We start from the raw sequence: 27,901 nt of genomic DNA on the forward strand, positions 1-27,901 counted from the left end.
CATCAAATTATAAAGCACACGTACTGATGTTTTATTCTACTCTGGGTTTGTAGTGCAAAGCGATAAAGGAAATTCAACTTAAACCTAAAATAATGGTTTTTGTTTTTTTGTTTTTTTTTGGATTTTGTAAGTCGGTCTCTAAATAATATATAACAAATTAACAACGTAAAAAAGGAAAACAAAAAGTACAGAACAAAAAAAAAATCTCATCTATCAAAAAAAAAAAAAAAATATCTGACAGACACAGTAATAGTAGAAATTAGAAAAGAAAGAGAAAGAGAAAGAAAAAGAGAGAGAGAGAGAGAGAGAGAGAGAGCAAAAGAGGCGGTCGAGGTCTTAATCCTCTGGACTCTTCAACTCTTCTTGTTTCTGGTGTCTCCGCGGCACTAAGGTACTCTCTCTCTCTCTCTCTCTCTAGTTCGTTGTAAGTTTCTTCATAGAGTCTTGATTTTGCTGGTTAGCTTTCACATCTTCTTGTTATTATTGCTTTTAGTTATAGCAGTTCTTGGAATATATTCACTGATTAGATTTGTCCTTGTGTGCCACACATTTTTTTTTTAATCTTTTTTTTTTGGGTTTTCTTTAGATATATTATTAAAGATTATTGTGCCAAATTAATATTTTTATTTTCTTAATACACTTCTTCTGTGTTTTCTTTATGTATCAAATTAATATTTTTATTTTGTTACTACACTTTTTTCTGTGTTTTCTTTATGTATCATCATGCCTGTGTTGCCCAAACTTGTTAATTTGTAATGAAAGAAGTCTGCTATCTCATACTTAATCCAAAGAAAGAAAAGGGTCTCTCTTATGTGCTTTGACTAAGTAATTTCTAACCTTTTTATGTGAAATATATATATGGGTGTTTTATTTTCGAAATCAATTTGTTTATTTGTTTTTCAATCTGACTTCAAATCCACATTAGGTTCTTTGTGGAACCAATTGTAGTTAATTTGCTTTAGGTGGAGAGTTGCAAACTCTGTTAAATTTTTTATTTATTTGGAAACTCTGTTGTTTTTAATCTTGATTAGCTTTAAATTCACCTCTTCTCAGATCACATTATGGAAACGGGAGGCAATTCCCTTCCGTCCGGCCCTGATGGGGTGAAGAGGAAAGTGTCATATTTCTATGACCCGGAAGTTGGAAATTATTATTACGGACAAGGTCACGCGATGAAGCCTCATAGAATTCGAATGACACATGCTCTTTTAGCCCACTATGGATTGCTTCAGCATATGCAGGTCTTGAAGCCCACTCCTGCTAGAGATAGGGATCTTTGCAAGTTCCACGCTGATGATTATGTGAATTTTCTTAGAGCCATCACCCCGGAGACGCAGCAAGATCAGCTGAGGCTGCTAAAGAGGTTTAATGTTGGTGAAGACTGCCCGGTATTTGATGGTCTTTACGCATTCTGTCAGACTTATGCTGGGGGTTCAGTTGGTGGTGCTGTTAAATTGAATCAAGGAGGCTGTGATATTGCGATAAACTGGGCTGGTGGGTTGCATCATGCCAAAAAGTGTGAGGCTTCTGGATTCTGCTATGTGAATGATATTGTCTTGGGAATTTTGGAGCTCCTCAAAGTACATGAGGTTTGTCAAATTTTCTTATCTTGTATTTGTATATTTTCATGCATGAGATCGGAACCAATTCTGGAATGTATGTTTCTTTTTGGTATGTTACACACCCACAGACACCCAATGGGGCCTTGAAAAATGACCTCACCCTCCACCCCATTCTTGCGGGAGTAGAAAATGCCATTTGAACTATAGTTTATTGGCAGTTCGCACTAATTCTTGAATGAATTGAACTGAATTTATAAATCATCAAGGAAAAGTCCATGTAATTGTTATTGTTGTTGTTTGTTGTTTGATGAATTGGTGAATTGGAGGAATCAGCTTTTTGCATTGTTAGGTTTTGAGATGTGTTGTCTACACTTCAGATGATAAAACACCATACAGTTACATATATAGACTCTATCTCTCTCTCTCAAGTTCATCACTAAAAAAGTCCGTTTGGTTGCCAATCCTTGTCTATTTTGTTATTCATGTTGAAGGCACTATTTTTTTACTAATTTTAGAAGTGCTGCAGATGCCTTTTTTTTCTGGTTGATTTTTTTCCTTTCGTACTCTCTAGTTCTTTGTTTTTCTATTTTGAGATGAGCAAGAAATTTTCTTTTCTTTTTCTTTTTGAGGTCTAGTTAGAAGTTACTCATCAAGCTTGAGTTAAGTGTGATATAAAGTGCAACACACATATCATGCAACTGATAGTGGTATTATGTTGATCTATTCATTGCCTTTTCAGCCTTTGGTATAAATGTTTGATAAACATTTTGCTCTTTCTAGGAATTTACCATCAAGTCCTGCATTTGCATAAATACAAGTGATTAACAAAAATGACTGCATTGTCTGTCAGTCATTTTAAATAGGAGTTTCCATGCAAAACGTGCCGTTCATTAATGAGTGCACTTTACATAGTGTTACCATTGTTTGTATCAATCGATCCCCTAGGATGCCTTTGAAAATAATTGTTTGATTGGTAATTGCTCATTATTGTTCTTTCTTTCTTGCCAATGAGGTCTAACTGAAATGACACCTCCACGGCTCTACCCCTTGTAAGAGCAAGGTGGAGGGTGGGGAAGTTCATTACTCATCGGGTGTGTGCATAACTTACCAATAAATATATATATATATATATATATATATTCTTCTTTATACCAGGATGCCTTCTAAAATGAAAAAACCCAAAACTTTAAAGTCTGATGGTTGTTTTTTAATTTGGGTGTTGGGGTGTGATAACAGTTCTTGGACTGATCAACATCATGAGGTATGTTTTTGCATTTGTGTCACCAGTCATTATCAGTGCAAAATTTCGCTTTGAGCTATGCTTGAGTTCAAACAATTCTTGAAATAATTTGATGAATGACAAGTTGTTTCATGGAATTTGGCACGAATTGTTGCTAAGCTTTTGTGAATGTCATGGATTAATGACAAATTGACACTAATCCTTTTAATTATCATGATCATCATTAGTTTTATTGTTTTCAGATGGCAACTTGAATTCAGCTCTAAGATTTTGGCTGGCTGAAAAAGAGATGTAGCAAATGATGTAGCAATTTGGCTCTAAGATATAGCAAATGACAAACTTTTATTTTTCTATTAGCATGTGTTACTATCTACTGTTTGCTGTAAGTGGTCATCAATATAACTCTGTGTTCTCATATCAATGCAGCGTGTTTTGTATGTGGACATTGATATCCACCATGGTGATGGTGTAGAGGAGGCTTTTTACACAACTGATAGAGTCATGACTGTTTCATTTCATAAATTTGGAGACTATTTCCCTGGTACAGGCGATATTCGTGATATTGGATATGGAAAAGGAAAATATTATTCTCTTAATGTACCCCTAGATGATGGTATTGATGATGAGAGCTACCAGTCATTGTTTAAGCCAATAATAGGTAAAGTGATGGAAGTTTACAGGCCTGGTGCTGTGGTCCTACAGTGTGGTGCAGACTCTTTGTCTGGCGACAGATTAGGGTGTTTCAATCTATCAATTAAAGGCCATGCAGAGTGTGTTAGATTTATCAGATCTTTCAATGTGCCACTTCTATTGGTGGGTGGAGGTGGTTATACAATACGAAATGTCGCTCGTTGCTGGTGTTATGAGGTATTCTATATTTTTGCAATGCAATTATTGAGTTTCCTTCAGATAAACCTATATAATTTATTGATTTAAGAAGCTTAATGTTATATGTTGGTTTTGGTTGTTGTATAATGACCATTTTTAACAAAAACTTTAGAAAATGCCACTGGATGGCATGAAATTTGGGTGACATTTGGAAAATTTAATAAATATATAGTAAGAAATCAATATGTGCAGTGTAATTTACAATTATCCTAAAATTCAGGAGCTTACTAGAAAGTACAATGAAAAATTACAAAAATCTATGAGAGATATGTGTCCTTATTTTGTATAAAAGTCCTCATTTAATTTTAAAAGGTTGAAACCCTGATTTTTTAAGTATTGCATTTGTCATTGTTATAAGGTTTGATGTGATCCTAAGACTCATTATCATGTTATTTGTTGAGCAGACGGGTGTTGCACTTGGGATTGAAGTTGATGATAAGATGCCACAACATGAGTATTACGAGTACTTTGGTCCAGACTATAATCTTCATGTAGCTCCAAGTAACATGGAAAACAAGAACTCCCGTCCATTATTGGATGAGATAAGAGAAAGACTCCTTGATTATCTATCTAAGCTGCAACATGCACCAAGTGCCCAGTTCCAAGAGCGCCCACCTGATACACAGCTTCTCGAGGTTTGTTTTTGCATCTCTTATCATCATTATATTGCCATGGTATATGTTGTCCTCATTTCTTCTCTGCCTAACATTTTCAAGTAACTTCTATTATGAGCACTAAACTGATAAATCCTTGTTCATTTATGCGACATTCTTAAAAATAAATAAATAAATCTTAGATTCTCTCTCTCTCTCTCTCTGAAATAGTGATTAAAAAAAAGAAGGAATGAAAAATGAAAACCACTTTATAGAGCTTAAATCTCAGAATTAATAATTATGTAACTCTCTATGTTCTTCCAACTGTGTATTCTACCATTGTGGATGTTAGATCAAAATAAGTGTAATTATTCAAGTTTTCTGTCTTTTATGATGATATATTATGATTCTAAACTGTGGATGTTGGATTTGCAATTTATTATTTGCGGAGTGATACATATAGCTTAATCTGAAGGCTTTGGTGTTAATGAGGAAATGAGTAGAAATTAGTTGAAAATATGTGTGGAAAGTGGTACAGAGTGCTTTGAAACTTGTGTTTAACGTTTGGTGCAGGAAATTTTGCTGCATAATTGAGAAATTCTTATTTGTTAGCACATATATACATAAAAGATATGGAAGTCCCAAAATATCCTCATGGCAAGAACCAAAACACTATTTGATTGACTTGACCCATCTAGAATGTACTTCATTATGGCTACTCATTTCAAAATATTTTTGTTCCTTTTTGTTTGTTGCTTAGAGTGCTTACTTTGTGCCACTCTCATTTTATGGCTTAGCATGCAATGGGAAGGAATTTGGATGTTAATACTTTTTCTTTTTCTTTTTTTTTTTCTTTTTAAAATTTCAAACAATCACGTGCATGTTTGGTGCAGGAAATTTTGCTGCATAATTGAGAAATTCTTATTTGTTAGCACATATATACATAAAAGATATGGAAGTCCCAAAATATCCTCATGGTAGGAACCAAAACACTATTTGATTGACTTGACCCATCTAGAATGTACTTCATTATGGCTACTCATTTCAAAATATTTTTGTTCCTTTTTGTTTGTTGCTTAGAGTGCTTACTTTGTGCCACTCTCATTTTATGGCTTAGCATGCAATGGGAAGGAATTTGGATGTTAATACTTTTTCTTTTTCTTTTTTTTTTTCTTTTTAAAATTTCAAACAATCACGTGCATGTTTGGTGCAGGAAATTTTGCTGCATAATTGAGAAATTCTTATTTGTTAGCACATATATACATAAAAGATATGGAAGTCCCAAAATATCCTCATGGTAGGAACCAAAACACTATTTGATTGACTTGACCCATCTAGAATGTACTTCATTATGGCTACTCATTTCAAAATATTTTTGTTCCTTTTTGTTTGTTGCTTAGAGTGCTTACTTTGTGCCACTCTCATTTTATGGCTTAGCATGCAATAGGAAGGAATTTGGATGTTAATACTTTTTTTTTTCTTTTTAAAATTTCAAACAATCACATGCATTGGATGCTGCTATATTAAAACCTGCAATAGTCATACTTGGCTAATCCAAGCTTAGGGGAAGTAAAGAGTATGCAAATATTTGAAATATTAGTGTTATGCATGTGCACACTAGATTAGTGTGCGTTTCTAGAAAAGTAAAGCAGAACATCCAACTGTTATTCATGTGCTCTTTTGGGTGTGAGTTAGCACCATGCAGTCTTGTTTCAAACCCCATTTCCCTTCCCGATCTCATGTTTGTTGTCATTCTTTTTGTCACCATTATTTTGGTCTGGTATTAGATCTTATAATACTCTGATGTCATTGCCCAAAGTCCAATATATAGGTGGAATTTGTCTAAGTTAAAGATTAAAAATGTTTTTGTCTTCAGGATGATGAAGATCAAGATGATGGAGATGATAGATGGGATCGTGATTCTGACATGGATTCTGATGATGACCGGTACGCAAAGTACCCCTCCCCGACTCCTTCTGTGTGTGTTCTCACACAGGCGCGCGTTTGTTTGTTTCTTGAGGTTGCTAACAATTTTGTCTCTTTCTATTGCGCAGTAAAGCTCTGCCAGGTCGAGTAAAGAGAGAATACATCGAATCTGAACCTAAAAATTTGGTATGTTCAAATCTGTTATCTGTTTCTCTCTGTAATTACCAAAATTAGTATCACACGTCTTAACTTAGTTACACAGCTAGAGATTAATTTTTCTTTTCTGGCTTGATTTTTATTTAGTTTCAAGTGGTAATTTATCTCGCTTCTGTTATACTTGAAAGTAAAGAAGTGAGGTCAATGTTTCTATTCCTGACCAAGAAAAGAATTCTGGTTATAAAGCATTGAATCTTCAATGTAATGTCTCCACTGATGGTCATTCACAGGAGTCTTGTCTAGATTAGGCAAGTGGCAGTTATATTGGTCTTCTTTTACCCTTTTTATTTTTTATTTCTGTCTTTTATTGGGGACTCGTGACATGTTATTTTAAGCTCTCCTAATTGGGTTTTGAAGTTTACAAAAGACGCATCTTTTGTTTTCTTTTTGCCCCCTCTTTAAACTATATAAAAGTTATGGCTTATAGTCTTCTGCTTCTTCTGCTGTGTTAAAAGTGTGTAATATTCTGTTTACAAGTGTTGTATAGTTCAACTTTAGCTGTTGAAAGTGAAGTTTATTACATAGAAAAGAGTCATTTGAGTTAACACCTCCCTTGTCTATTATGCCACTATCGAAGGCATTAAGTAAGTATTTTTGTGACTTTCAGGCACCAACTGTGATGGCAATAGATGAGCCATCCATCAAAGTGGAGCAGGATAACTCGAACAAATCATCGGATCAACACACTGATATGAACTCATGACCAAAGATCGATTGAGTGCCTCAATAGCATGCAATATTTGTACACTTGTATTTATTGTGGCTTCAATCACGGCATTCTCACATTTTTCAACAGGATTGTTTCAAACGCTTTATTGAATGGGCGTGAAAATTAAAAAAATGTGATCCTTATGTGCCCTTTGCTCTTCCCCTCTGTGCATATTTCAACGATACCATTGGTGTTATTAGTCGCATTTTCAATTATCATCCACAATCAATTATTTTAGAGTTCTCTTCACTTGGTTGGTGGAAGATATTCTTGTAGTTTGTAATTGTAAAACTGTTGTAGTACCTTGAGATACTTTCTGCATATTGGCTGGCCAAACGACATACTTATCTGAGCCATGAGGCAACTTTTTTTTTTTTTTTCTTTTGATAGTGATGGCATTTTCTGAACTTGAATTTATATGTAATGATTCATGCCTAAGCTATTATCTTATGAGCTCTTTGATAAATTATTTAAAAAATACCCCTTACGAGGGAAAATTTTGGGGGCCTAGATAATGTCCTAATTCTAGTTTTAATCAAGCCATGAGAATTATTGATTTACCAAGTTTTACGTTCTTTTTTTCTCCTTTTGGTAATAGTAAACCCCTTACATAAGGTTTAGTTTTTATTGAATTTAATATCCTCTCGACATCCAGACTCCCAAGAAAGTGGAGCCCGAAAGCCAAGATGCCTTAAAATGCAACTATGCTTGCATTTCATTTGATTAAGAATCTCAAAGGACTATTATTTATGGAGGATGATAACAGTTTATTTGGTACATTCCTAGAAATCCTATAGAAATTACTATTAATTTTCTCAAAATATCATTAACATTTCTAGAAATTATTTATTTTTCTCAAAATACCATTAACTTAATAAGATAATTAATATGAACCGCAACGTTAGTCAATTATCCTAAAATATATAGTCTAATAATTTCAAATAACACATGCAAATAAAAAATAATCATTTCAAATTCTTTTTTACAATGGTTTATGAAATCATCTTGCTTTGTCAACTAAAATTATTTAAAAGACAATTCCAAATAAAAGAGAGAAAAATCAAAGCAAAAACTAATATTTTAAAATAACATGTATAAAAAAAAATAATTATCTCAAATTCTTACTTTCAATGGCTATGAACATGATTTTAAAAACCAAACCGGGGTAAAACCGTTTTTGCATCTGATTCCCGATTCAATCCGGTTTTTGACTGGTCTTAGCCAATTTTGAGCAGTTTTTAAAACTATGTCATGAACTCATCATGCTTAGTAAAAAATTAATCCTTAAAAGGTGATGAATATAACCAGTACACTTTTTCTTTTTTCTTTTTTAATTGTTAAATGCATTACATATGCACTTACCAATGTGAGACATTTTATTAGAAATTAGATGTATAACTATTACTATCAAAAATTTGTATAACTTAATTGGCACCTGAGATGTTCAATATTCAAATATTTTCGATTCCCATTTTAATTATTGAATTTTAAAATTATAAAAATAAAATTTTAAAAAAACATTTATACGAAACTTCTACCAGCCCCAGCACATGCAATGGAGCGGCCAGATCATGCACATGCAATGGGGCCGCCGGATCATGAAATAGTAACTGCATCTCCAAAATATAATCCCAAGAGTTGTATAATTATTACTTTAAAAATAAAAAATAGAACCTTTCCAAACCAAACCAAACCATGGTAATGTATATACCCATCATTCTAAAAAGAGAACCCACCTTCCAATAAAAGTAAAGTTAGGTCCCTTGAGCTACTATATATGCTTGGAAATCCTCCCAATCCTAAAAAGACTACCCAATCCCCCACACACAACGCCTGAGGTTCAAACTCTGGCCCATTCTCCAACCTTACCTTGCCTAGATTTAATATCTGTCAATGAGCTCAACCACCCCTTCCTAGTATTTTAGTTCATATCCGCCCCATTAAATTTTTTTTTTTTAAGACTACCATTTGATAAAAAGATTTTTCACAATTAGGACCGTCACAGCCCCCAAAGATAGAACAGAAAATACTCCAGAACATCAGCTAAACTGATGTTGCAATAGTTGTTCCATAGTATAAATGACTTAAACCAGTTGCATTCACCAAATACACATAATTAGATGCGCCACCTATGTAACTTAACAGGAAATAGGACCATAGAGATACATTCATCAATCAGAAAGATCACGTCACACACCTGAGAGAGAGAGAGAGAGAACAGGTTAGATCATAGGTTAGACCATTCCATCTATCACAGAGAACCCCAAGCAAAAGTGTATGACCAAAGAAACCTGCAAACTAATTCACATCGGAAACAATTGACAACCTATTTTGAACTGATTCTCAGTCAATGCCAGGCAAAATCTCCTCTGCCTTCTCTTACGCTTCTTCCTCGCCTATAGTCAACTTCTGCATCAGAGCAAGACAAACCCAGCGGGTATTTTCTGCTACCCTTTTTGGATAACTCCATCTTCGAATATATGTCCTCTTCATCAGTCAGAGTACCGGGTGTACTTGATCCAGAGAGATTGCTAGGTTGTCTCCGTGATTTATTATCTGGGTATACATGAAATTTACATTATTGCCAGCAACTATGCGGAAAGGAGGAGGAATCTTATGATAGGATAAAGCACAGATGCATCTTAATAAGCTAAAGACACCTTACAAGGAGACAGACTTACATGCAGTATAAGTGCAATGAAAGAGTTATAGAACATACATTGCCTCAATATAGTTCAAGGCAAGGTACAGCTCCCTCCATGACAAGAACTGTCCTCCAATCTCCCCCCCGCCCCCCCCAAAGATCTAGTTAAAATGATTGGAAGGCAACAATCGAACGGGAAAAAAATAGGACAATTCGGCATTAATTGCTGTCTATTCAGAATTTCAACTCCTTCAAAGAGGTCAATGATTTGATGGAGTGTAATTAAGTTTATAATTTAAAGATAACATGAATCAATATGCTATATGTGCTCCTTGCATGAAGCCCAACTCATGAGAAATAAAGACATGTAAACATAATAACAACATAAAACAAGTATGCTCCCATTGATTTTTGAGAAACCATAGAATTGAAAGCTTATGACAGATTAAGGTTGATCAGCTGTTCTAAAAGTCCCTCAACACAACCCCCCTCCCCCCTTAATTTATTTTCTCCTTTACCGTGATTTCTTGACAACCAATGGAGCAATGTGTAGTTTTAAATCAAGTAATGACAACTCACCTTCATGGCCATTGCATAACACTGGCACATCACAGTATACACCCTCATCAAGGCTTTTTTTACTCCACAAGTTTGTTTGTGTTTTCTGAGCTTTCAGTCCTTCAATCACTGATGCATGTTCTGTATTTTCTTCCATGGGTAGTTTATTAGAGGTAAAAGGAGTCATGGTGAATGAATCCTCTATTACATCATCAGATATCTCCACATATTGGGTGGTAGTAATAATTTCATCTGCACTGAACCCAAAGGATGCTCTGTAAGCTTCTATTTCTTCGACATCTTGCTTGGGGCTCTTATTGTGCCTGTTCTGATGTCCACTTCCACCAGAAGGATAAACATCTGAATCCTTGGACACACTTAACCTCCCGCCAGTATGAGGAAATGGTGGATTATGATCCAGATAGAATTGAGCAAATGTAGCTGGGCAGAAGAAATTAGAATCTTGAGACACCATGGAGGCACTGGTCGTGTCATGCCCAAATAGCCTGCCAGAACCACTCCTTGGATATTTGCCATTTTGGGGAGAAATTGAAGGATCCCATTGTGTGGTAAACTCCCGATCAGGAAACGAGGATCCCATTGGTGATCTGAGACTACCAGCAGGACTTCCTGGATAAAGTGAATATGTTGCTTGAAGATCGTTTGCACCCATGTAATTGGTCTTATTAGTGCCTTTGAGTTCCACTGAAGATGAGAGGAACTGAGCAAAAGGCACATCTGGAGAAGAGGGTGTGGTAAGGTGAGCCAACTCTGGTGGGGGAGTGAGAGGAGCAGTAGATGGCTCAGTTGTAAAGGTTGAAAAAACAGGAGGAGAAACGAGCTGTGTTTCATGGGCATATGGCCCAGTGGCATACATTGTGGATGAAGGACCTCCAGGTGAGTTGGCAGATAATGACAAGAAACTGCTGGGTGATTGAGCTGTTGAAGGGAGTGCAGAATTCGTAAAGGATGCTGGTGACGACGGTGGGGCAAGTAGAGATGGAGCTAGTGCGGTAGCCTGATTGGTCAACCCAGCCGCTTGAGGTCCATTTGGCTGGGTTGCGGCTGCATTTCCCTCAGGAATACGAGATGCAGGTACAATACGCCTTCCACCTTTCTGCGTACCAAAACAAGACAATGCACTCCAACATCCTGCCCATCTCTTTCGCTGTCAAGACAGTTAAGCATCATATTTCATTTAACATTTCTAAGTCATCAAAGCCTTTTGGCTTATTGTGTGTTTCTGCATGAATTGAATTTACACAAGAAGATACTCATACTAAATTTTCAACAAAACAGTTCATAGTTGGCCTAAAAATCCGCCCAAGTAGCTCAATGCATTAATTAAATCTTTGTTCATTCTGCCCATCCACCCAGTTCCTTTGTTGCGCATGCATGATCGTGTATATGAAGCCATATAATAAAAATCTAGAAAATTAAACTGACTGAACAATTTTCACTTCACAATAATCTGCTACAATGCAAAATGACATCAAGCTAAAAGGGATATTGAAACTACAATTAGCAGTCAAAAAAAAAAAACCTAAGAGAAGGGTATTATTTAAAAGAATATCATATTTATTAATGCTTAATACCATATCATGCAAAGATTTTAAGGGGGAAAATGAGGAGATACGCTTTATAATAGTTAATAATGACCTAAAATGAAGTGGGATAATGGTGTTTTCACAATTGGGTCAGTTGGATTAGTCCCTCTTGAAGTATATGTTTTGGAGATCTAACTCAAAGAAAAGCCTAAAAATAATGTTGACGTTGACAAGCAAAATTTAACTAGGATGGCGTGAACTCTTTGAGTAAGTGGGTCAAAGCAAAAGACAGATTCCATCAGATCTGACAGCTAATTCTGTGAAACTGATGCATTCATTTTCTGGTAAAATAAATTACCAAAGGCAAACCCTTTTCTAAGTGTAATCTAGAGCCAGAAAGTCTCTCTGAGTAAACAACAATTTTTTTTTTTTCTGTCTAACTTAGTACAACTAAACTTAGAGAATTACACAAGTGGTTAATGGAGTTGGTTGTTGTTGTTGGTCCTTTCCTTTTTGGGCTAATTAATCAAATGGGTACCAGTGCCAGCCCAGATCTGGGCAACAAACTAAATGCGAATGCTTAAACACAGGTTTTGAGTCGAAAACCAAAACCCAAATAGAAAATGCAAAAATCCAAAACAAAAACCCAGATCTGACATCAAATCAAAGCCCCCAAAAGACAAAAAAGAATGAACGCAGAACCAAAAAAATCAAGACAGAGAGAGAAGCAGTACCCGTTCTTGCTGAGGGAATCTATTTTGCTCCGAACCCATGTATTATACAGAGCTGAGACACTGAGTGAGTGAGTTAGTGAGCTATCTTCAGCTTCTTCTTCTTGTTCTTTTAATATTAGTTAATAGTGGGTTTGAATTTTTGTTGTTGTTGTTGTTGTTAGTTAGAGAGTGCAGTAACTAACACACCCCAAAGAAACCATTCTCACATTTCTTAAGCAGAAGCTGACACCATTTAGATTTTGCTCCAAAGAAAGAGAAAGGAAAAAAGAAAAGTTTGGGAGAGAAAGATCGATCAAAATTAATTTAATGATAGTACTACGAATAAAAATAAATAAAAACAAAAGAAAAAGGATATTGATATATTAATTAATTATTGATTAGAGGACAAGGAAAGACAAAAGCGAAAAAAGATTCAAGTGATAGAGAGATGGAGAGATAAAAAAGAAAGTGACCCACCAGTGTGTTGTTGTGTGTGAGAGTGTTAAAGAGAGAGAGAGAGACGATACTAGTTTTTTCCTTTTTTAAGTTTTTTATTTATTTAAAGAATTATTGTAGTGTGTGATTCGACTTTGAATAAATTTATTTTGTTTAAAAATAAATTGTGTACAAATGTAATTGTATTTTGAAAAAAATTAAGTTTTAAAAAATTATACATAATAATAAATTGAAATTTTAAGTTACGACAAAGTTAATGACTAACCGCTATAATCTATAATTCATAATATATATAAAATTAAAAATATTTTTTTTGAAAACATAAAATTAAAGATATTTGACTTTTGGTTAATCATATAATATTTTACCGCATAAACTTTCGTGTCCTCACAATCTTACATATAGATTTTTTAATATATATATTTTATTGGATTTAAATTTTATTATATATTTAAACCCTTTGTTATATAATAGTTTTTTAAAAAAATGATATAATAGATAATTCAATATACCAACACAATCATACTAAATATTTAATAATAATAATAATAATTATTATTATTATATATAATCAAAGATATTTGACTTTTGGTAACCATATAATATTTTGCAACGTAAGTTTTTTTGTCCTCACAATCTTAAATTTCAATTTCTAATATTTTTTTTATTGGAATTAAATTCTATTGTATAGCTAAACCCTCAATTAAATTATATAATACTTCTTTAAAAATTTGAAATAACAAAAGAAAAAAATGTATATAATATTTCAATATACAAACATAATCCTACTAAATATATATATATATATATAAATATATTAATAATTATTTTATATATATATATATAATAGATTCATATAAAAACATCATCATCATAAATACTTATTAATAAATATCATAATTTCTCTATTAAAAAAAATGTCATATCCACAACACTTTTACAACAAATTATAAGTGGTAGATTGTTATGGATTGTTATTAATAGACAAAAAAGTAATTTCGGTAGTAGGTTTAAATTAGAATAAATAAAGATTCAAAAAAAAAATTAGAATCAATAACAACTTAGCATATATGATTTATTGTAAGAATCTTGTAAACGTTGCACTTCTCTTATAAAATCATAATTATCAAATTTCATATATAAACATGATCAAAATAAATATTTATTATTAATTCTCATAATTTTTTTCACACTCTACAAGTACTTGTACTTGTACTTATAAAATAACCATCGCATTAAAAGTGTATAGTAATATTACATTTAGTTAATAAAACCACATTATTGAATTTAAGATACGATAGGTAGTTATACTTAAGTTTTATCCCTTTTTCCTTTTATTATTGTTTTAATGCATTTATTATGTAAAGAATAAATTTGATATTTATAGGGTTTGGGGAAAAGGTCATTGAATTATTAGCTTTTTTTTTTTTTTTTAGTGGATAAGCTAGAACTTTTTTTTTTTGGAGTTGAGAGTGAAGCGAAGCAAGAGTTTAGTGTAGAGAGCAGAGCAAATAGGAAAAGAGACGGCATTACATTAAAGTTAGAGCTTTTAAGGAGGTGGTGGTGGGCTGGGCCCGGTAAGGGTTTTTGGAGTGGGGCCCGTAAAAGATGATGATGCTCCTTTAGTTTTACATAATACATTACATTACATGTGCTGCCCCTCCTTCCTTGCATTTCCCCTACCAACATTATTCACACATAAAGACAGGAATAACGAGTGTGTATTTACTGTCATTTTCCCCGGTCCAAATCTCCATCCCTATCCAAACGCGTATCCAACACGTTTAATACATTGAATTGAGAATTAGTTCATTAATACTCTCTCTGTCCCATTTTTTTTATCTTATTTGGAAAGTCAAACTTTTTAAGGGAACATCATTTATTGTCTTGTCTACCTTTTAAAGATATATAAGTTTTCAAAATTACCCTTAAAAAAATTTATCAAAAAATTAAATTAGTAAATTAATAGGGGTATAATAGGAACATTAGTAAATTAATGATTTTTATTTTTAGAAACAGGATAATATTTTGAGATATCTCAAAATGGAATAGAGGACAAAAAAAGTAAGACGGAGAGAGTATTAATTATTAGTAAGAATAGAAGATATTATAATTAAATAATTATTCTTATTCGTAAGAAGTTTGGTTTTTTAAATTATTATTATTTGTAAGAATAAAATATATTTTTATTAAATAATTATTTTTATTCTTAAGTTCGGTTATTAAATTAATTTTTATATACAAAAAGTTTGTAAAAGATGCTAAATGAATAGTTGTTTCATATTGCTTAGGAAAGAGTATTGTGTGTGTGTGACTATGTGTGTATATATATATATATATATATATATATTTTTAGAAAAAAAAAAGTATTATATATAGTATAACTTGTCGCACATTTCCATAAAAATTATCATAAATTTTTAGTAGAGTTTGTGATGTACTTTTATTTTAGAACCACATTCTCTCTCTCTTGAGTGCATTTGTTTCTATAAAAAATAAAAAATAAAAATTGTTACACTTAATAATAAATAACTGTTATAAGTTACAACCATTTTAGAAAAAAAATAATTATTTCTCAATTTTAGTGGAGTTTGTGATGTGCTTTTATTTTAGAACTCGATTCTCTCTCTCGTGTGTGTTTGTTTATATTAAAAAAATTTAAAAATTATTACACTTACTAAAAAATAACTATTATAAGATACTTCAATTTAAGGTATAACTATTCCCAATGATAAAGATGCAACAAAATAACAAAATATCCGATACACATGAATAAACCGCCCAATGTGTGCTCATTTGCTAGTTCTTTTATTAAAGCATTATCCAAAATTTAAGAGCTAGTCATACTTCTTTATAGTTTGGAGATACATAGACATGATACATCTTAAATTCAATGTTTTCTTTTTTACTCCACAATACATTTATCTATACTGTTATTTAAAGGGTTTCTCCTGTTTGGATTCTTAATTTTTTTAGTTCAAAAACGTCCCTACACCCTTATGTTTAAGTAGAGACAAAACTAAAGGACAATCTGGTAAAGATGCATCTATACTATTATTTAAGGGGCTTCCCCTGTTTGGATTCCTAATTTTTTTTGTTCAAAAATACTCCTACACCCTTATGTTTAAGTAGAGACAAAACTAAAGGACAATCTGGTAAAAATGCAACTCTAACTTCCACTAAAACATTGCCTAAAAAATAGGACCACTCTCCTATTAATTTTCAAATTGATTTATTCACTTTTAAATTAAATTTTCAAAATAAAAATTATATATATATATATAAAATAAAATAGGACCACTAACAAAAAAAAGACTCATCCCACGCACAAAGCGCGTGTGATAAGGCTAGCATACAATAATATCTCTGGGTATAAAATTTAATAAAATTAAATATAAAACCTCGAAGATATCTTAATTTCAGATCATCATCTTAACCAACTATTCGACGTATTTATGTTTACATGCTACTGAAATCCTTGTGTTTAGGTGGAAAAGGAAAAGCTAAAGAATAATTCCTAAAGGGTTGTGAAAAGAAAAGCCTTGAAGGGGACATGTTGAGGGAAAGAAATGGTTCTTAATGTTGTATCACCCATTAAATTTTAATCATATAGAAATGTTAGGTTGAAATTTAACTATAGTTAGAGAAAGATAATAGTGTTTGTAGTTTGTACTATATGGTCAATGTGACTGCATGCTTAAATTTAATTTAAAAATGATAAATTACAGACCTAAATAATTGTAATTGAATTCTTTTCTTAAGAAAAAAAAAATGTTATGTGCATAACATTTTTACAACAAACCATAGATGGAAAGTTATTATTGGTGAGTAAAAAAATTGATGTCAATAGTGGGTCTAAATTAAAACTAGTAAGTAGTAATAACTTACTACTTAAAATTTATTGTAAAAATATTATGGACACAATATTACTCTAAAAAATATTTATCAAGAAATGATATGATGGAAATAGAAATACAATATTTATAACATTTTTCATAACAAATTATAAGCGGTAGATTGTTACTGGTGGGCAAAATAATAAGTTCAATAGAGGGTTTAAATTAGAATTAGTAACAACTTACTACTTAAAATTTGTTATAAAAATATTGTGAACACTAAACATAGCACTTCTCATGAAAGAATGAAATCAGGCCGGTCAAAACGGGCACCCATTTTACAAATTTACAGTCAATTCCGAAGGACAAGTCACGTGTCCGACTTCAACTAGGCCCGTTATGTTAGACATATAGCCCGTCTACAACAGCCGGGATTTGTTTTATAAGGCCGCATTGGGCCCACTTCAAGACTCATATATGCATAGTGGTGGGCCTCATGCATTCCCCAAACAAAACACAATCAAGAAAAAAATAAAAATTAAGAAAAAAAGTCATGAAGGAAGATTTTTTCTTTTTCTTTTTCCCTTTTTTGTGGATCAGATTGCATGTCCTCATGCATGATGACATGCAATCTGATCGGGCTAATTTTTTAATAATACAAATAAAGACACGATCAAAAAGAAAGAACGAGAAACGATTTTTATACTTTGCTCTTTAAAATTTGTCTTTTATATCAATTATTTCTTGAATTTTCAAATTAAACTATTATACTAATAGTATTACTTTCATAATGTTTCTGACAATGTGTTGCATTCACCTTTGATTTTGAAAATCAAGTATAAATTTGACAAATGAATGTGAAAGGAAAAAAGGAAATATAAAACATTGTGAAAGAAATTTTGGAAAAATAGGTTAGCTGCTAAACTCTATTTTGAAATTTATGTCCTCTGTCAATCTAGGATTCCATCAATTATCAACAGAGTGGATAAGTGATGCACCAGAGAATTGAAAACTTCGACTTTATTAAATACTAGACATAAAATTGAAATCGATTTGAACTTACACTGCTTCGAAGAAAATTTATGTGCACCTAACAAGCATGAAAGTGATCTTGAATATACTAGGGACTGGAAGCAGCTATTCAAGCTATCAAATTTTGCACATGAAGTGGGCTTACGTGACAACATTTTTGAAGGAGATACAATCACTTTCATGATTATACCTCTTTGAATACAAACCCAATTGACTTAGGCTCATAGTGTAAGTCCAATGGACTTAGTCACATAGTGTGGGTTACTTGTATAACACATATTGTCTACCTATACAAGGCAGACTCATGTACTCTATTGCTTACAGTTTTATACATAGTCTTTCAGACTTTAACATGCTTTGCTGATCTTCACTAAGCCTCCTCTACCAAGATACTTCGGTGCTTTGACTTCCAACTCAAAATTATTATTATTTTTTTTTTGGGAGAATAAACTTCCAAACTTAAGTTGACATCACTTCATCCAACATGAGTTTGAGGGGGTTGTGAGTATATAAGCCCAATGGACTTAGGCCTATAGTGTATTTTACTTGTACAATATATATTGTCTACCTATATAAAAGTATAAAACAGACTCTTGTACTCTGTTACTTACAGTTTTATACATAATTTTTTAGAATTTTACAATACTAGAGGCCGACAAGGAAGATGATTCATGGCTGGGTACATTAGCTACTGAAGCAAAGCTTAGTCTGCACAGGTTTTGGAATTGGGAGATCAGACATACAAGAAGGGCTGCCAACAAAGTGGCTCATACATTATCAAGATACTCACATGTAGTTTTCACTTTTACAAGTTGTTTTAGAACAATAATTTTTATCATATTTTTTCCCACAACTATTTTATGTGCCAAATTGTGATTAGTTGTTTATCACTTTCACATAAACTTATCAGGCCACCACTCACAATCACCCACATGCTAGAATAGTTATGGTAAAAAGTGTAAAGTTTGTACTCCTAGAATTTTTGCACTTTTATAACTTGGATAGAGGGCCCTTCAAATTTTCCTTCGGAACACTTGAATAATGATGCAATCCATTTAAGTCAAGTGAAATGAAGATAAGTTGGTTTTCATCATCATCATCAACAAAAAAACGTGAAAGTCGATACACACAAATAGGTTCAAATTTGTTAGTTAATGGAATAAAAGTTTTTTATATACATATAGCCATATATACACACATATAGGTTCTGTGGGGCCAAAGAATTTATGACCCCGGCCCACTTTACATGAGAGCCCCGGGCCTGAGCCGAGGAGAGGCATTGCCGAGGACATTCAATGAAAGCCCAAATGGCCTAGGGATATAGCCGAGGACGATTTTGTCCTCGGCATCCCAGAGCGCTCCTAAAAAAAAGGGGCGAGCACAGTGTAAGAGCGGCCCACGTAAAAGGCTGCCAATACTGTAATTAAGTACTCTGTGCCTGACAGGTCCATACTCTTCACCATGCTCTTCAGCTTTTACAACCAACCCCAACCACTTTGGGTATAGGCTGAAAGGACAGGTACTAGACCTAAAAAGCGAAACCTACACGTGGACGCATAAGAGAAGGGAAAGACTAGTATAAAAGAGGGGGAAACAGCCAAGAAAAAAGGGGGGACAGATCGTCTCCCAAACCATTGAGCCCTAAAAAAGGGGAGAATAATTAGAACATGAAACTCCTCGGACGAGGTCTAAGGACCGGAGCCACTCAGGCTGTGTTGGAAAAGAGTCTTGTTAACCATGAAAACCATGACTAACCACTGTCCGGTAACCAAGGCCTAGCCTTTCAGCCCACGCTTTACAAATTTTATTATTTGGGCCTTTAACGTACGAACCCAAAACCAGTTTGGGATCGTTACAAATTGAGTCCTTACAATTGGTGCCGTCTGTAGGAAAGGCTTGTGCATTGGCACAGGCGGTGGATCGAGCTCCTATCAAACAAGGGCCTGCGGAAGCCCCTCCATCACTTCCGGCAGCCTGCTGTTGTTGCCCTAATATAAAGTTCCACTAGGGGCTACGCTTCGAAGCGCTAGTAGCGCGGACAGTTCTAGGGGCTTCCAACGTCAGGTCAACGCCCCACACCTTGGCCGAGGGACTAATCCTCGATACTTAAAGAAAAACTATAAGTTTTGGACAGAACCAAGGTATTGCATGGTTCTCGGACTCAAGCCTATGGGGAAACCAACTACTTAAAGAAAATCTAAGTTTTGGACAAAACCAAGGTATTGCATGGTCTTCGGACTCAAGCCTATGGGGAAACCAACTACTTAAAGAAAATCTAAGTTTTGGACAGAACCAAGGTATTGCATGATCCTCGGACTTAAACCTATGAGGAAACCAACTACTTAAAGAAAAACTATAAGTTTTGGACAGAACCAAAATATTGCATGGTCCTCGGACTCAAACCTATGGGGAAACCAACTACCTAAAGAAAAACTATAAGTTTTGGATAGAACCAAGGTATTGCAGGGTCCTCAGACTCAAGCCTATGAGGAAACCAACTACTTAAAGAAAATCTAAGTTTTGGACAGAATCAAGGTATTGCAGGGTCCTCAGACTTAAGCCTATGGGGAAACCAACTACTTAAAGAAAAACTATAAGTTTTGGACAGAACCAAGGTATTGCAGGGTCCTCGGACTCAAACCTATGGGGAAACCAACTACTTAAAGAAAAACTATAAGTTTTGGACAGAATCAAGGTATTGCATGGTCCTCGGACTCAAGCCTATGGGGAAACCAACTACTTAAAGAAAAACTATAAGTTTTGGACAGAACCAAGGTATTGCATGGTCCTCGGACTCAAGCTTATGGGGAAACCAACTACTTAAAGAAAATCTAATTTTTGGACAGAACCAAGGTATTGCATGGTCCTCGGATTCAAGCCTATGGGGAAACCAACTACTTAAAGAAAAACTATAAGTTTTGGACAGAACCAAGGTATTGCATGGTCCTCGGACTCAAACCTATGGGAAAACCAACTACTTAAAGAAAAACTATAAGTTTTGGATAGAACCAAGGTATTGCAGGGTCCTCGGACTCAAACCTATGGGGAAACCAACTACTTAAAGAAAAACTATAAGTTTTGGACAGAACCAAGGTATTGCATGGTCTTCGGACTCAAACTTATGGGGAAACCAACTACTTAAAGAAAATCTAAATTTTGGATAGAAATAAGGTATTGCATGGTCCTCAGACTCAAACCTATGGAGAAACCAACTACTTAAAGAAAATATAAGTGAAGGACAGAACCAAGATATTGTATGGTCCTTGGACTCAAACCTATGGGGAGATTAGTCATTAGAAAATGGATCAAGTCCTTGACAGAATGGAAATCCCTCCTTGTCCTCGGATCCCCAGCTCTAAGGAGACTAATGCAAACGAGTGTTTAGGCACGTTACAGTCACGCCTCGGCCCTCGGACCGGATGCCAAAAATGGTTAAGGTTATGAATGTTGTCAGGAACGTGGCAAAGCATCCTAGTACTCGGCGACCCTCTCGGATAGTTCATTTTGGGTTACACATTTTCGGATGATCACCTCATACGCAATACAGAGCATTCAATTGTTATCTCGGTTAGTCTTATATGTATAACCTTCTTCAGGTCAGCATTATTGTGTCTGTTAATCTCAATAAGTTCAAAATAATAGCCTTTTGTTAATAAGGGTTTCGGTCCTAAATATCGTTCAAAAAAAAAAAAAACCAACACATCTATTCATAAAATAACTATTGCAGAAAAGAAAGAATACGTAGAATAAAATAAAGTCATATTTTATTAAGACAAAGAAATAGTATAGCGTACAATGAGGGGCTTAAGCAAACCTGTACCAGAAGCTAACTACAGAAGCAAAAAGAAAAGCAAAAAGGAAAAAGGAAAAAGATACAAGGGAACAATAAATTCTTCAAAAATTCTGCCCTAAAAGTGACTAAGCATGTCAGGATGGCCCCATTGATGGTAGGGGAGAAGAAGCAGAAGAAGAAGCGGGAGCACCAGGATGTCCCCAGTGATGGAAGAGAAGAAGAAGCGGAGGCAAAAAGGGGCACCAACGAAGGAGAAGAGTAGGAAGCAGGGATGCCTAGTCCCCGTACCAGCTTTGACTCCCATCAGGCAAGTGCCATATTAGCAGTGCTCGAGAGAGAGCGGATAGTACCGACGATGAGAAACCCTAATGCTGTCGCACCAAAAATCTGACGCGACCAACACCTGCTTCGGATTTTGGCTGAAGGAAGAAGAGACTTCTTTCCCGCCTTGTCAAGGGGGAGAAGTGCCTTGAGTCTCTGCCTCCCTTGCCTCGATCGAGACATCTTGAGTCTTGGAGAGACCCAGTGCTTCTGGAGAGGATGTAGTCCTTTCACCCCCATCTTAGCCTCAACCATATCACTCCCTAAGGCTTAATCACACTGGCAGTGAGGACTTTGAGCACAGTTGGAGGTTTAGGGGTTTGAAAAGATTGAGGGGTCTGTACGTAAAAGAAATGACCTCCTACCTTGCTTCTTATATGGAAGGCAAGTCTGGTGGCATTTAATCTGTACAGATTTCCAAGAAAAACTACAAACGAGATAATCTCCACTCGACTCCCAATGCCGTCTACAACCATTAGATTTGCGCTGCCTCGTAAAGGGAACTTATTAAAGACGCACCTCGTGCACTGAAACGGCATAAACGCGTCGTGAGTAAAACTAAAGGAATGTCTCATAACCAGGGACATTTCCCAAGCAGATGAAGAGACACCGACATTGATGAAGGACAAAGCTGGGCAAGCCGTGATATAGGCCTGACATCACCAAAACCCTCCTCTCTGACATAGAGGTCGGACAGCAGGATTTTGAGGAGCTATTGTGGGGCCAAAGAATTTATAACCCCGGCCCACTTTACATGAGGGCCCAGGGCCCGAGCCAAGGAGAGGCATTGCCGAGAACATTCAATGAAAGCCCAAATGGCCTAGGGATATAGCCAAGGACGATTTTGTCCTTGGCATCCCAAAGCGCTCCTAAAAAAAAGGGGCGAGCACAGTGTAAGGGTGGCCCACGTAAAAGGCTGCCAATACTGTAATTAAGTACTCTGTGTCTGATAGGTCCATACTCTTCACCATGCTCTTTAGCTTTTACAACCAACCCCAACCATTTTGGGTATGGGCTGAAAGGACAGGTACCAGACTTAAAAAGCGAAACCTACACGTGGACGCATAAGAGAAGGGAAAGACTAGTATAAAAGAGGGGGAAACAGCCAAGAAAAAAGGGGGGATAGATCGTCTCCCAGACCATTGAGCCCTAAAAAAAAGGAGAATAATTAGAATATGAAACTCCTCGGACGAGGTCTAAGGACCGGAGCCACTTAGGCCGTGTTGAAAAAGAGTCTTGTTAACCATGAAAACCATGACTAACTACTGTCCGGTGACCAAAACCTAGCCTTTCAGCCCACGCTCTACAAATTTTATTGTTTGGGCCTTTAACGTACGAACCCAAAACCAGTTTGAGATCGTTACAAATTGAGTCCTTACAGGTTCAAATTTATTAGTTCATGGAATACAAGCTTTTTATGTACATATAGCCATATTGGAGTTATTAAAACTAATATTTTTGTGGAAAATAATAGAGTCAATACATATATTAATTAGAAACTGGAATTTTATAAATGGGAGCTGAAATATTAATAAATATAAAATTGAATCAATTCAAAAGTGTTATACAAGAAATATGAAGAGCTCGGGGGCCAATCATATATCTTTTGAAAAATTAAGGAAAATTTAGGGGAAATTCTCTAATATGTGAGATTTTTTTTTTAGGGTGGGTGGGGGGGGGGGGGGGGGGGGAGATCCTTCTAAGTGGTTCCACGCTTATATAAATTTTATATAAGAAAATATTTTTATTTAAAATAATAATATGACAATTTTCCTCATGTTTAGTTTGGAAGCATTTTACATAAAAATCATCAAAACAAATTAAATATTTGAGAATTCACTAAAATTAATCTTAACCATTTAGATTTCCTAACTTCTTTGAGTGGCATGTAAATAAATAAATAAATATATTAGCTTCATCACACGTGCTTTGCGCCTGTGATGAGGCTTTTTTTTTGTAGCAATTTAATAAAAAAAAAAAAAAACCTATGTATATATATATATATATAATTTTTATTTTGAAAATCTAATTTATAAGTAGATAAAGCAATTTGAAAATCAACAGAAGAGTGACCCTATTTTTTAGGCAATGTTTTAGTGGGAGTTAGAATTGTATTTTTACCAGATTGTCCTGTAGTTTTGTCTCTACTCAAACATAGGGGTGTAGGTGTCTTTTTGAACAAAAAATATGAGGATCCCAAGTAGGGGAAGCCCTTTAAATAATAATATATGTAGGAGCCAGTTATCTAGAAGGTACTATTAAAACTGTACGAATTGGGCCTATGGCCCAATCCGAGGATGGTCAAATAAGGTTATAATGGGAATGGTATAAGAAGAAGAAATAAGGATTGTATATGATAGTCCAAAATATGTCCAAGGAGAAAAGTCATCTCAGAAACAGAGATCCGAGGTCAGTAAGAATGTTTTATCATTCTGGTCATTTTTCAAGGCTGCATCACGATTAGGAGTCAGACATTGGATAAGGGATAAGTAAAGGGAGGCAAAAAATATCTTTAAAAACTGCTACCTCCACATTAAATATATCCAAGCTAACTCTCTGGCCACATTAATGTGGAGGTGATACCTGAACAGTAGTTAAGCAGCCTTACAGCTACTAGTTGAAGGTTCTAGGAGGTGTTAGATGGGACAAGAGGGAGTTCCTAGAAACTAACCTACACGTGTATGGTAGGGATGATACCAAAATTATAGTATATAACATGGAGAAGTGGCCCAAATGAGGGGGTATCAAGAAATCTTTGTAATAATCCTTTGAATTCTTGTAACATTGATCATCAACTGGGTATTATAATATAGCTTCTCGAACTGTGCCGAGGACAAATTTTCTCTTTTCATTAGTGTTGATTCTCTTAAATAAACAACTATTATTGTCTTTCTTACCAAATAGAACTAGTTTTTATACCCACACTTTACAAATTCATTGTTTGGGCTTATTGGGTTAAAACTCAATCCTATATTGGGTCTAATCCAAATTCTGCCTTTACAGTATATATATATATATATATATATAACCAACATTGTAGTATTTATTCTATGTAATCTAAAAGATTACTAATAGGATAAATACATTTATTTTATTATATTAATTATTTTTAAAGTGGTGCATTAATTATTTAAGTATAATAAAATTTTTATATCATTTTTCTAAGATTTATAGAAAAAATATATAATTTATTTGAAATATGTTATTCTTCCTCAAATTTAGTTACTTTTGCCGCAATTGAAAAAAAAAACCCAATAAAAGAAAAAAAAAATTAATGACACAATAAAAAAAAGAAAAAAGAAACCCAAATGATTGAAGGATATTTGAATTTTTAATTTATCAAAATGATATTTCCATTCTTGAGTAGCCATAAAGCATGACTATATTATGCAATTATTAAATTTGAAAACATATGATCAAATCACTAAAACCCTACTTTGTCTTTCTATTTTGTAAAACACTTAAGATTACAATATTTTACTAGAAAAATTATTGAAATATTGGAGTAAACTAATGACAAATGCATCGCATATTATGTGATAACTCAGCTAATTATATGAAATTGTCATTAACCTACAATACTCACAAAAGAAAACTAGAAAGCATATTGAAAATTTTACTTAAAAAAGTCAGTTTTTAACTATCAATATATGAAATTGTGTCACTAAAAATTATATCATTTCATTTTAATTGCAAAAATATGGTGTAAAAGAAAGTTAAAATACACTTGATGAAAAGCATACAAATCAAATGCATCAGCTTTTTATTTATAAAAAAGAAAGGCATTTCCTATTTAGGTAAGGTTGGAATTTCGAACCCTGATCATTTTTAAGAGACATCTGGTACAAGATTTTCTTTTTACTAAATAAAAATTATTGTACAACTTCGTGGAGTGGTGGTGTTTCTTTTTACTGAATAAGAATTCTGGTACAAGTTTGTGGAGCAGTGGTGTTGTTAGAGATCACTATAGTAAGTGGTTATGGTTTTTCATAACATATTGATGTGATCACGAGTGTGATGATAGAGCTTTGGACACTCAGGGATATTGAATTGGATATTCTTGATATTGGTTTCCTTTATCTATACTAGCTAAAATTCATGTATTTAATGAAGTGAATAAATGTGCAAACACCTTGGCTACTTTTGGGAGAATACAAATTGGGGATTTTATTATTTTTGAAACTCCCCTGCTACTATTTTAGTATTTTTAGTCTCTAACTTATTCATGTTAGTGAGATATGTATTTCTTAACTACTAAAAAAATTGTAATATTAATATCAATAAAATTTGTTTCAAGTTTCAACATTAGTATGAACTATCTAGTATTATACCACATCCATTTGTCAATGGGAGTAAACCGCCTTAACCAAATACAAAATGGAACCCAATATGGTGGGCATGTGTCCAAAACTTGCCACATTTTCACATCCTATTAGATCTAGTGCTCTTGTGACCCAAAATGGATCTAGTGCTCTTGTGACCCAAAAGCACTAGAGTCAAGTTTTGCTTTACATAAAAATATATTTATAATAAAAAGATAAATCTATGATTTGTGTTCAAAGTTTTATTAATATATCTCTTCGCTTTAATTTTCTTCCAATTATTTTCATCTATTTATTTCCTTTTACTTATAAAAAAATTTATTTTCCCCCACAACTAGACAGATAAGTTAACTTCTCTACTATTATTACTATCATCAAATAACCACCTTTTTAGTTCCGATGGATGAGTTGATACTCAATTAGAGGGATAAAGCTTTGTCTAACCTTCACAGCTAGGTAGTGAACAACTCCATTAACTCATCGATCACTGCTAGTCAATTTGATAAAGACATTAATTCTTAAAATATTAATTTAATTTCTTGGCAAATCAATCCATTATTCCATGGAGAAGAAGGATTTTGAAAAATTGGAGGAATTTCTAGAGCTCCCGCAACCAACACTGGCCAGTGGCCAGATTGAAATTCGGTAGACATTTACCTCAATCAACTTGCCCATACGAACCCTTTACACAAATGCTAAGACTCAAATTTTTTGTTTAAAGTTAAAAGCTGCATTAGTATTTTTTATAAAAATAAAAACATAACTCTGATATGATATCAGAATATCATATCAGAAAAAGACAAAAAGTAAGAACTATTATATCATGATAAGATATAGAGAAGACAATAAATAAGACCGAAAGAGAAAACGTAGAGAATTAATTTTTAAATGTTAAAAGCCTGCATCCATAATGGAAAGTCACTGACAAGTTCTGCATTGCAATGGATCTATTGAAGGGCATTTATATTATGTTAAATCCTAAAATAACTCATGATTACAATACTTGCACAATAAGTATTATAATTATGAATACTTTGCTTGCATTCTAAAATGATTAAATACAATGAGCATGGACTAGAGTTATAACTTACATAATCTATATGTGCTTTGATGGATGAGATCTTAATATCTCTAACATCCCCCTCAAACTGAAGGAGGAAACTTGAGGACAACTTGAGTTTGGAAAGAATGTGAAACATTCAAAGAAAGCATAACCAAATTGAATGTAAAGTGGATCAGGTTGGACAGAATTAAATGAAGCATAGATGATAGGCTGAAACAAAGGTGAGATGTGTGCATTGATTTTTGAGGCATGAATGCTTAGCACAATGCATCATTCGTGTGAAGGCTATTAATTAGAAGTGTTGGCTAAAAAACTGTCTAAAATTGATAGAGCCACGTTTTTTGAATAACGCGACATGACCATGATAAAGACAAAAAACCAAAAAGAAAGATTTAGTCAATATGGTTGAGAACACATGATCAAAAATATATCCAAAATCTAGATGCAAAAGAAAGATGCACATGCCCATTAAATGTAGTTGA

General features: G+C 33.9%; 2 protein-coding genes across 5 annotated transcripts; one reads left to right on the plus strand and one right to left on the minus strand.

The window, feature by feature from the left end:
• The first annotated feature begins 251 nt into the window (after window positions 1–251).
• LOC115974747 (histone deacetylase 19-like) lies at window positions 252–7,584 on the plus strand. Of its 3 annotated transcripts, none has more exons than XM_031095250.1 (7): window positions 252–456; window positions 1,054–1,589; window positions 3,229–3,669; window positions 4,095–4,325; window positions 6,160–6,230; window positions 6,338–6,395; window positions 7,033–7,584. In XM_031095250.1, exons 2-7 carry the CDS (start codon window positions 1,062–1,064, stop codon window positions 7,126–7,128), a joined length of 1,425 nt encoding a protein of 474 aa, XP_030951110.1. In that variant the 5' UTR covers window positions 252–456; window positions 1,054–1,061; the 3' UTR covers window positions 7,129–7,584. The 3 variants fall into 3 exon arrangements, with proteins under 3 accessions (XP_030951110.1, XP_030951111.1, XP_030951109.1); XM_031095251.1 differs by having other exon boundaries at window positions 252–424; XM_031095249.1 differs by having other exon boundaries at window positions 253–391.
• Window positions 7,585–9,156: 1,572 nt separating this feature from the next.
• On the minus strand, window positions 9,157–12,935 carry LOC115974749 (uncharacterized protein At1g76660). 2 transcript variants are annotated; one of them, XR_004088004.1, is made up of 4 exons: window positions 12,618–12,935; window positions 10,358–11,504; window positions 9,426–9,690; window positions 9,157–9,331 (listed from the first exon to the last, which is right to left on the minus strand). XR_004088004.1 is itself a non-coding variant. In XM_031095252.1 (4 exons), the coding sequence occupies exons 1-3, from the start codon at window positions 12,654–12,656 to the stop codon at window positions 9,482–9,484; spliced, it is 1,395 nt and encodes a 464-aa protein (XP_030951112.1). In that variant the 5' UTR covers window positions 12,657–12,935; the 3' UTR covers window positions 9,157–9,331; window positions 9,461–9,481. The 2 variants fall into 2 exon arrangements, 1 of the variants encoding a protein (XP_030951112.1); XM_031095252.1 differs by having other exon boundaries at window positions 9,461–9,690.
• Window positions 12,936–27,901: the final 14,966 nt, after the last annotated feature.

Source organism: Quercus lobata, chromosome 2, assembly GCF_001633185.2.
Source record: "Quercus lobata isolate SW786 chromosome 2, ValleyOak3.0 Primary Assembly, whole genome shotgun sequence".
NCBI classification, from domain to species: domain Eukaryota; kingdom Viridiplantae; phylum Streptophyta; class Magnoliopsida; order Fagales; family Fagaceae; genus Quercus; species Quercus lobata.

Bases quoted from the DNA above. Each gene is read 5' to 3' on its own strand.
- LOC115974747 (XM_031095250.1), top strand. From the start codon at position 1,062: ATGGAAACGGGAGGCAATTCCCTTCCGTCCGGCCCTGATGGGGTGAAG. The intron at 3,670-4,094 runs GTATTCTATATT...TTTGTTGAGCAG, and splicing joins CTCGTTGCTGGTGTTATGAG to ACGGGTGTTGCACTTGGGAT. The intron at 6,231-6,337 runs GTACGCAAAGTA...TCTATTGCGCAG, and splicing joins ATGGATTCTGATGATGACCG to TAAAGCTCTGCCAGGTCGAG.
- LOC115974749 (XM_031095252.1), bottom strand. From the start codon at position 12,656: ATGGGTTCGGAGCAAAATAGATTCCCTCAGCAAGAACGG. The intron at 11,505-12,617 runs GTACTGCTTCTC...CTGTCTTGACAG, and splicing joins GATTCCCTCAGCAAGAACGG to CGAAAGAGATGGGCAGGATG. The intron at 9,691-10,357 runs GTGAGTTGTCAT...ATGTATACCCAG, and splicing joins GTTATGCAATGGCCATGAAG to ATAATAAATCACGGAGACAA.